General features: G+C 44.5%; 2 protein-coding genes across 3 annotated transcripts; one reads left to right on the top strand and one right to left on the bottom strand.

The window, feature by feature from the left end:
- Positions 1 to 3,502: 3,502 nt before the first annotated feature.
- On the top strand, positions 3,503 to 6,083 carry LOC123165751 (eukaryotic initiation factor 4A-I). Of its 2 annotated transcripts, none has more exons than XM_044583469.1 (8): positions 3,503 to 3,760; positions 4,206 to 4,317; positions 4,391 to 4,439; positions 4,576 to 4,716; positions 5,069 to 5,302; positions 5,488 to 5,527; positions 5,601 to 5,698; positions 5,788 to 6,083. In XM_044583469.1, exons 2-8 carry the CDS (start codon positions 4,274 to 4,276, stop codon positions 5,803 to 5,805), a joined length of 624 nt encoding a protein of 207 aa, XP_044439404.1. In that variant the 5' UTR covers positions 3,503 to 3,760; positions 4,206 to 4,273; the 3' UTR covers positions 5,806 to 6,083. The 2 variants fall into 2 exon arrangements, with proteins under 2 accessions (XP_044439404.1, XP_044439405.1); XM_044583470.1 differs by having other exon boundaries at positions 3,644 to 3,760; positions 4,128 to 4,317.
- A 1,926-nt stretch (positions 6,084 to 8,009) lies between these two features.
- Positions 8,010 to 9,513, bottom strand: LOC123169617 (putative F-box protein At4g38870). Its single transcript, XM_044587488.1, has 2 exons — positions 9,400 to 9,513; positions 8,010 to 9,288 (listed from the first exon to the last, which is right to left on the bottom strand). The coding sequence occupies exon 2, from the start codon at positions 9,259 to 9,261 to the stop codon at positions 8,068 to 8,070; it is 1,194 nt and encodes a 397-aa protein (XP_044443423.1). The 5' UTR covers positions 9,262 to 9,288; positions 9,400 to 9,513; the 3' UTR covers positions 8,010 to 8,067.
- Between the last annotated feature and the right edge of the window lie 423 nt (positions 9,514 to 9,936).

Raw genomic sequence — 9,936 nt, 5'->3', positions numbered from 1 at the left:
TGTTTTGGGCCGCTACTTCTTCTTTCTTACCAGCTGCAGCTAGAGAAGCCACTCAACAGGCGCTACCCAGGTGGCTCCTACCACCAGGCCCGTGAGCCTCACGCCAGCCGCCTTCAGCCGCGCACCACTGAGCTTCGCCGCCGCCAATCCCATCCCCACTGTCGCGCAGTCTCACCTTCGCCCCCGCCCTGATTTTCTCGTCGCCCCACCAGGGAACGCAGTAGGCTGTTCGCGGGCTAGAAGGCTACAACTAGGGCTGGACACGAGCCGAGCCGAGCCGAGTTAGGTCCGAGCCATGCTTTAGCTCGCTCTGGAGCGGCTCGGCTCGTGAAACCAACAAGCTGCATATGGGTGGCTGGGCTCGTTTTTTCACTGACTCGGTCCAACCCGAGCGGCTCGTGACGGGACGGCAAGTGACGTGGGCAGTGTGGCGGCACAGCTTCGGGAACGCAGCGGCCGGCGTTGGGGAGGACTAGGAGCAGAGAAGGACGTGGGTGGGTAGCGCGCGAGCACCAGCGTGCGTGCGTGCGCTCGGCAGCGATGTCATGCCTGCGTGCGTGCGCGCCGACGACGGCATGCGTAGGCGCGGCGTCCAGCGTGGTCGCGTTGTCCTGCCCCAGGTGCCCCTGCGGCATGTTGCCCAGCGCTGCCGCAACGTCAGCCCCTCCTCAACTTGCTTGGAAAGAGAATGGCAGATCGATGGATGGCGTCGGGAAGAAGAAGAGATTGCAAGGAGGGAGGCTGGGGGCGACCGATGTGTGCGGCGGCGGCGGGGATGGTGCTGGATGGGGTGCGTGCTGCTCGTGTAGGTCAGAGAAAAGCGGTTTGCTTTGTATTGGGCTTGGCCTGCTCGTGTAGCGCTGGGCTGCGGAATCTTAAAATTTGAGTGTGCGACGAAACGGGCCACCGAGCTGGACCGAGCGAAAACAGGCTCGGCTCGGTCGCTGAACGGGCCTATATTTCCAGCTTGGCTCGTCCTTTTTAGTTGTCGGGCCGAGCCCAGTCGGGCCGAGCTAGAACGAGCTTCGAGCCGAGCTAAAATGCTCGCTCGTACGTCCAGCCCTAGCTACAACGGCTCTAGGCTCCAGCTTTAACCCATGACCCTCACCGGTGCCAAACCTAGCAGCCCCCTTCCTGACACTGCTTCCTGTACATCTGGATACTTTGGAGGTGCTGCACATGCGATGTTCTGATGAACTGTTCAAGGGTACCGAGACGAATTGTTTAAAGGATCCACGAAGAACAGTTGGAGGAATATCGCCTACACAAGGAGGAGACGACTTGGCTGATCGGCTACACACATCACCTACTCTACTTTCCCTACGGTGATTGTGCGTCTAGTGGTAAAACTAGATCCCTTGATCTATTTCCCAGCAGTGTTATCTTGGTTGCGCGATAGATTTTCTTAAATTGGCACAAGCGTTACGTTCGTCGTGCCCCAATAGTATACTCTAGAATAAAAAATTAACATGAGCTAGACAATCATATTCTATAAAACTTCATGAAAATAAATGTTGGACACATGTTTATAGAAGGATCTATCAAGATATTTCTCGGGTGAAGAATAACTTATTCTGCATCGGGTGATGAATAGTAACACTATATATATATATATATATATATATATATATATATATATATATATATATATATATATATATATATATATATATATATAACGCTATTCTAAGCTACTCTACACTCACGCTTAGTTTAGCGTTACTATATATATATATATATATAAGTGACACAAATTATACATGGATGAAGATGATTTTAACGTGTTACCATGATTTGGTTAAGTTTATATAAAATTATGTTAGCAAAAATAAATAAAAAATTCAGTTTAGCAAAAAGTCCAAAATATAATTGTAAAATTACACATTTGCCATGAAAAAATAGCACAATTAAATGATTGATGTATTTGTGATGCTTGATGGTTTGATTTTTATACATTAAACCTTGGAATTTGATATTATAGTAAATTATGTAATTAATTTTAAATTTGTAAAAAAATATTTTTTAAAAGTGTGTGATAAATATCATATTAGAAACTTAGTATTGAAATTGTACGATAAAATTTATTAACTAAAATTTATTTATCATTTAGTGCTAATGAGGATGTAATGAAGTAAATATGTTTAGTATAAAGGAATGACAAAAATTTATTATGTTTTAAGATAGGATAAAAAATAAATTATTTGAGTCATGTTATATAAATATTTTTATTTCATTATACGAAAAAGTGTGGATTTGATATCATAGGGAATAGCTGCCTCTCGGTCATTTACCTCTCTTTACCTTTTAGAGATCCGTCAAGCCTATGAATATTTACTTTCTTAATTAGTAAGATATGAATAGTGTAAATGTTTAGTAATTTTCTTTTATTTTCTCACCGGGCGGTACTGTTAGATAGAAAGTGTAGAGTTATACAAAAGGTGACATGTTTTTTTCAATGGATATGCCATTAAATATCCGAGGTGTCTGACATTATTAATGGGTATATTGTTTGTCACGTGTTAAAGTTTGCTTATTGTATATGTGTACAGTACGGCTGCTACATATGGACAAATGTTATTATACTAGTTAGAAGTCGAATATTCAAAAGTAAACATAACTATGACACCGCTACTCGTGAATGCTTGTTGCATACAAAATAGCCTTTTGTAGGCACGTACAATTACTAAATCTCCTACCATATCATTTTTTGTGCATTCTATCATGCAATAAAAATAAAATTTCGCATGTTTACAATTCATACTGTTTGCAGACAGCTCATAGGGCAGCTATAAGCAAGTAATCGATAACCAACTCACTGCTTTTTTATAAGGCTTCTTCGCTATATATATCGTACTATATTATTCTGACAAAATGATAGGCCTCGTGTGGATGTGGGGTAGAGGGCATTCACATATCTTTGCTACATGCCTTTTCCCGCAATGAAAACATATAGCGGGCTTTTCAGTCCTTGCCCTTTAAATCTGAGAAGCCATGTACAGGATCCAGCCCCCTTCCTTCCTTCATCTCCTCGACAATGAAGAAAAAGGACTAGAGATCCCGATCCAGCTCGATCTGTCGGGCAAACAAGCTTATTTGAGAAGCTTGGGCTAGATTCGATGCCCATAGCCGCTTTCAATCATGGAGATTTGTCGGGGGACGACGTCCGAGGTCGCTATGGGCACCAAACTGAAGCTTCATGTCGGCATAATGCCATCGTCCTAATGGCAAGTCTAGAACTGAGGAGGAGGGGAGAGGAGCTCAGAAAAGGGAAGGGAGGAGGGAGAAATGAGGGGGGAAAGTGATATTCCTCAGAAAATACTTTTTTAGGGAAGAAAAAAACTATTTTTTAAGACATAGAAAAAAACTGGTGTTTGGCTTGGTTCATGTTTTGGGCCGCTACTACTTCTTTCTTACCGGCTGCAGCTACAGAAGCCCACTCCTTCCTACCAGGCGGTAAGAAGCCCAACCAACAGGCCCTACCCAGGCGGCTCCTACCACCACGCCCGCCCGTGAGCCTCTCGCCTGCCGCCGTCAGTCCCCCCGCTCCTCGCCGCCGCGCACCCGTGACCTTCGCCGCCGCCAATCCCACCTCTGCTGCCCCCGCCCCAAGCCGGCCGTCCGCGGGCTCGGCGGCTACGGCGGCTCCAAGCTCCAGCCCTCAACCCGTGACCCTCGCCGGCGCCGCCGACGATACCTCCTCCGCGCCCCGCAACCGCCAAGGACCTCAACCGCAGGCCGCCCTCTTCGACCTCATCCTCTGGTAATCAATCAACCCTTTTATCACCTGAATATGCCAAAATCTGTAGTACTAAGTGTAGCTCGTTGCCTCAACGCTTTTGCATGCTAAATTATGCAGTCTGAGTACTTGCTTAATGATGGTACATATGGTTGGCTAGATATGATGGTACAGGCTTTGAGCAAGAGAGAACCCCATAAATAAGAGTAGCATTCAGCTTACCTAGGCAGTATGAGCACGGGTGTGCTCACGTTGCTGCTATATATGCTATCTCTGCTGTGTGCGATTTCTCCGATATCATTCTCACCTATGCACTTCCATTCGACTTATCTGTACCATGCGGTTAATACATACCATTCTCATCTATGCACCTCTATTAAGTTATTTCCAGGAGATCATTGCGAGATTTAAGCTTAGCAAGAAAAAGTAGAGCTGCAGCCCCTTACTTTCTGATTCTGCTCTCTGTTAGAAAGTCGCGCTGCTGTTCTTGCTGAGGAATATTTCACCCCCGCTGCTTCGGTTTCCACTCCGGCCGTGATGACGTCTCCTAGCTCCCCGGCAATGACCCTATCCCACCCAAGGTTAATCCCCGGCCCTGATCTTCCTGCCACATGTGCATTCCTTCCTACTTATGAACTCTCTTAACATCCCCAGCTCCGGGCGCCATTTCTACCTCGCCGTTGACCGCCTTCAGTTCAAGATGGTGCGTGTCCGACATCCCTGTTACCGTGCATTTTTGGGTTTCTCTCGGATCATAACTATGACCAATTAAGCAGCCGCGCCACAGATCGTGCGCATTAACCCCGATTTTTATTCTTGTGGTTGTTTTTGGTGTGCAGAGGACACTGCTGGAGCTCCTAGGTGTTGTCTCTGATCGCCACGGCTCGGTGCCCATTGCCATATGTGTTTCATCCCGGGATGAGCTAGATGCTGTCTGTGCTGCTGTTGCCAACCTCCCCTTTGTGTCCTTATCACCGCTGGTATGCTCAAGTTGGTTGGGTGCCAATTTCCTTGTTCAGTTCTGTGATATACTTTGTGGTTGCATCATTGACAATTGTGGGATAGCTAACTGTATGATATACACAATTTGCACTGTTAATTGCTTAATTCTTCAAGAGAAAACATTGATAATATTGACACCTTCATCTAGGAATTATGATTGTGCAATTGCAGATATTTTTCTGTATCCAATGGTCCCAGGCTTTCTTGCTTTTCTGTTACCCCTGGTATAGTGATATGAACATTGTTTCAGGTTCTCTTGATTATTTATGGTCCTTGCTATGAACTAATTTTGCTAGTTAATAATATCAATCTGTGGATTTGTGTACACAGTACAGCGATCAAGATGAAGCTGAGCGTGCATCTGTTCTTGAGAAATCCCGTCGGGCAGCAATACAGCGAAATCAGATTGAAGATACTTCTATTGATGGAAGTCCCAAGCCTGAAAGTGTGGTCTTGAAGCTCAATATTACAGTTGTAACAGATGCTTGCTTGCCTTCGGCGGCGATGGGAGAGGCTCCCCTTATGTCTCGTGTGCTGATAAACTATGAATTGCCTACAAAGAAGGTGAGCAGTCCTATTTTTTCATGATATTTTACACTCAGGACTTCTGTGGCCCAAATTCCCTTAGCTGTTTATGGTAAATTTTACCTTTCAGTGCTATCATGCATTCATGCTGTTTCATTGTGCACCATTGGTTCTAATTTGTAGATCATTTTGTCTTACCTGATGTTTGTGTCTGATTTTTTCAGGAGGCTTACTTAAGACGTGTATCAGCATGCTTGGCAACAGGTAACTTTAAAATAATATCAATTGATCCGCTTTTTGGGAGTGCTGATGTAGTTGCTGTACTATGATTGTGCAGACGGAATCGTGATTAATATGGTGGTTGGTGGTGAGGTAGCTCTATTAAAGTCTCTGGAAGAAACCAGTGGATTCGTCATTGCAGAGATGCCAATACATGTAAATAAACTCTTCTTAACACTTAAAATCTGTTTTGCTAGTAATACAGTGAGCTCTTGTGGTCTAAACTGAAAATATTTGCAATACAGGTTTCTGAGATACTATAACAGTCTCAATTCGCTTCAGAAATTGCTGTTACACTTCAGGACTAACTACTCCAGTTTCCGTTGGTGCTACTTTGACTTGTGGGATTACTCTTTGCTTCCTTCATATGTGGATTTTTCTTAAAACTAGGTTTCAGAATAATGGGATTGATGTTATAATTCTATTTATTGAGAAATGGACCTTTTTTTACTTAAAAGTTTTTATCTGTCTATGTATTTCTATTTCGTACAACATTTCTGTTTTTGTGTCTGTTATTAAGGGAATGAAGATTTTCAGACTAGTACGACAATCAAACCTATTCCTAAGCAGTGGAACTCGCACGAACATGTTTAGTTCTAACCGGATCAGTTGCAAAGCGACAGCCCAATTGGTATTGGCCATGAAATGCTGCAGCTATGTTAGAATTGGTGCGCCTCAGCTGTAGCTTTGTTGTATTATCCTTTGGAAAAATACATGATATTGTCTGTTACACTTGAAAACACTAGATGTTGACAGGGATCTACTCGTACACTTCATTATTATGCTTCATAATTTGTTAATATATTTAACATAGTATTCATCTAATGTTCTTTTTTTCAATACATTCCTGTGAAAAATAAATAGTTTGTTCCCATGCATCCGTCTTTTATACCTGTGCACTTTGCATACTCTGGAGGTGTAGACTGTTCGTTGAAATGTTATAATTTAAACCTATGATGTTTACTTTGCTTCTACCCTTTCTTTGTTACACAATAATAACATGAAAGTTGGATAGGGAACACTTCAGATTTTCCTTCAAGTTGTCTATATATGATAACAGAATATAGCATTGTTCATTTCAACGTGGTGGTTGATCTACCCTCTACTGCAATTCACCCGGAACCTGTTGGTGCCATTTATATTACTGTACCTTATTTTGTTTCCTGCTGTAGTCCCATGAAAGAGATCCTTTACAGCCAACTATTGAGCTGCACCTCCTGCCCAAAATAAAATAAAATATTGAGCTGCATTTGACAGGTCCTTAATCTTCCATAATTTAGAAAAACAATCAGCGGCAACAATTTAGAAAAACAATTAAAGGTGTACTGTTCCTTTGCTTTACTTTCCCTTGAGGAGGTCAATAAGCTCTAGGTAAAGGATTTGGCCCTAGGTAAAATATGGATTTCTAGTAGTGCTACTCTCCTTCCAGAGTCCTAAAGCAAAATCGTTCAAGAATCAGGAATCATCACACCACAAACGCTTTGGTGAGCCGACTCAAACACGGTAGCAAGTAGCAACGCAGCCAAATCAATCAACACAACTTCTTGCTGAAGCTCTGGATCTTGGGAAGGTGGATTCCTCGGCGTACTCTGCTGTGATTGAGGACATGAAATACCAACTCAAGCTCTGGTTCTCCAAGTTTTCAATCTCTGTCTGTAGAAGGAGTGCCAATTCGGTACCTCATGAACTAGCCAATCTTGGGCGTATGTGTGATCTCAACCACTGTATGCAGTGGGAAACTGATGTACCGGCCCATGTGGGCGTCTGTGTCTCGTGCGATATGCCCAGTCACCGTTAAGTAATAAAGCCTAGTTGCTTTCAAAAAAAAATCAATCAACACAGCAAACACCAAGTTTTGGTGGTCATTCAGCTGTGTTGACAGACAAATATCGTGCATGTCCATGAAGCTGCATCTCCATAAAATTGTTGTTACCACTGTCAGTAAAACTCTAGCACAATGATTTCTTTCACCTGCACGCTGCTACTTGTACAAGAGTACATACTCCAATTTTATTTTTATTGACATTGATGCAATTTCTTTGCGATTAACAGATCCAAAGCTCAATTGAATTCATTAGCTACAGCAAACATGCTTAAAAGGAACTTGCTCAAAGGCAGTGCTTTACCGAAATACTGAATGTGACATCACATCAATAACCAGCCTGATTGAACCTTTTAGGAAACTATCAGGTTGATAATCGATCTGCACTAAGATTTAGGGTAATCATAATAACAGATTGTTATGGACAAGAAGGCTGGTAAGAATATAATTTAACCCCATGGATCTAAGCTATGTCCAGAATAACAGTAAACAAGAACAAGAGTAACAATATTCTTTGGAAATGACAATCTGTAGGTTTACCACGCATGTGCTCTAAACTAGAAATCAGGCAAGCACGACTGTAATTAATCACCAGGAAATTGAGCCGCGTGATTCAAGTAGATTCCAAAGTACACAGGCAAATACTTCAACCAACAGAAGAATCAATTCCTGGAGGAAGCACAAGGGTTGTTTGAAGGTGATGCTACTGCTCATCTGCATCTGCTAATGACTTTGAGAACAAAGGAACATAGGGTAGAAATCGGCATGTATTGCTTTTCTCAAGATTAAGGATACAACCAACTTTCTGATGTCGCATATCATATGCCGCTAAGGTGTCACCTCCATATGAAATCAAAAAAATTGTGTCGCAATCTGGATGAACCGCATCCACCATGTACTTTTTTCCAGTCATGCTCATAAGTTTATTGATGTTGGCGGTATGCTTCAGGACTAATTCTTTACTGTCACGACCCTTGAGGCACCAGAGCGCTATCTGGGAAACCGTCCTTTTATCGTTATCAACAACAGAAGCTGCAGCATAGTGTAAGCACCCCTGTGACACTCCAATCGTAGCAAATCTTTGGCCATACGGCACACGGATAGTCTTCCACACTTTCCCCTCCATGTCCACCCCCATGAGCACGTACTCGTTGTTCATGTCCATCAGGCTGCCCATCACATACATTATACGGCTAACAAAGACACATTTACCACGGAAGAACGGCGCCACTTTCTCAACCATCCCACTATCCCTGCGAGTCCAGGCTCTTGCCCATGACGAGTAGATGTTCACTCCTGTGACGTAAGCTTTGTGAAAGGCCTGCTCGAAGTGAAGAACATTGAAATGGGCCGCCGGATCAAAAGCCAGGCCTGCGGTACAACTATATCTGTTATTTTCTGGCGCCTGGAGCGTAGGAGGCAGTTCCACCCACCTCCCAGTGAGAGGATTGCACACGACAAAACGGAAATCATCCTCTGCCCAATTGAAAGGGGACAACTTCTCGTTGCAGCCGCAGTAGAGGAGGAGGCCGTTGCAGGCGTCCACCTGGACCATGTCCATGTACTTGTTAGGCTGCAGGGAAGGATCGAACGGGGCTGCGCCGTCGCCGGATATGCTGGCGAAGTGGTGGCGGCACCCGCTGCTGTTGACGGTCATGTAGAGAAAGCCAGCTAGGGTCTGTGGCAGCTTGTTGCGGTTGGCAGGATCGATGATGAGGTCGCGCCAGGACACGGAAACGCACTTGACGCGGTGGAGGGATCTGGCGGGGAGGCGGGAGAGGATCTCCAGGATGAGGTCGTCGGTGAGCAGGCCAGCCGTTGGCCCCGGATCCGGATGCCTGTCCAATGTCGACACGGTGTTCCTCTCGAAGATCTCCCCCTTCTCTGCCTCCTCCATGGTCAGGGTCTACGTCGTCGGGTCGATCTGCAAATGGAGAGAGAGAGAGAGAGGAGATGATCAACCTGGCAGAGGAAAATCGACCGGACTGTCGGCGAGCGGTGATCGCTGCCGGCCGTGGGGAGTCGGAAAAGGTACCTTGGTTTAGGTTTAGGGCGTCGACGACGGCGGTTGGCTTCTCGGAGGCCTGGAACAGGATGGCGTTTTCTGCCGATCGTATTCACGATCGATCGCTACAGGGAGGAAAAATACCGGATCGATCGCTAAAAAAAAAAGAAAAAAAATCGTGGTACGATCTTTTTTTAAGGGTCGTGGTACGATCCTATAGTAGGAAAAGAATCGATCCTTTTTCTAATCTAAAAACAAAAAAGGCAAAGAATCGATCTTTTTTTAATTGTCCCATTATTATAAAAAAATGAATCGACAGGCATCAGTCGCGCTTTCAGAAAGTCTTTAGTGCCGGTTCTGCAATCGGGACTAAAGGCCCCAACTTTTAGTCCCGGTTGGGTTATAGACCGAGACTAAAGGAGCTCCACGTGGCCGCAGTGGGGCGTCCAGGCAGGAGGCACCGACCGGGACTAAAAGGCAGCCATGTATCAGCAGCTGCCAGGCGCAGGGTTTTTTTAAGGAGGGGTTTAGGGGTTTTCATATTGTGTTTTTCCTTTTATTTTTATG

Source organism: Triticum aestivum, chromosome 7D, assembly GCF_018294505.1.
Source record: "Triticum aestivum cultivar Chinese Spring chromosome 7D, IWGSC CS RefSeq v2.1, whole genome shotgun sequence".
Taxonomy (NCBI): Eukaryota; Viridiplantae; Streptophyta; class Magnoliopsida; order Poales; family Poaceae; genus Triticum; species Triticum aestivum.
Note: the sequence above shows the minus strand (reverse complement) of the source record. Positions and strands in the feature narration are given on the sequence as shown.

Coding starts and splice junctions, on each gene's coding strand:
- LOC123165751 (XM_044583469.1), top strand. CDS start 4,274: ATGACGTCTCCTAGCTCCCCGGCAATGACCCTATCCCACCCAAG. Junction 4,440..4,575: donor ACCGCCTTCAGTTCAAGATG/GTGCGTGTCCGA, acceptor TTTGGTGTGCAG/AGGACACTGCTGGAGCTCCT. Junction 5,528..5,600: donor ATCAGCATGCTTGGCAACAG/GTAACTTTAAAA, acceptor ATGATTGTGCAG/ACGGAATCGTGATTAATATG.
- LOC123169617 (XM_044587488.1), bottom strand. CDS start 9,261: ATGGAGGAGGCAGAGAAGGGGGAGATCTTCGAGAGGAACACCGTGTCG.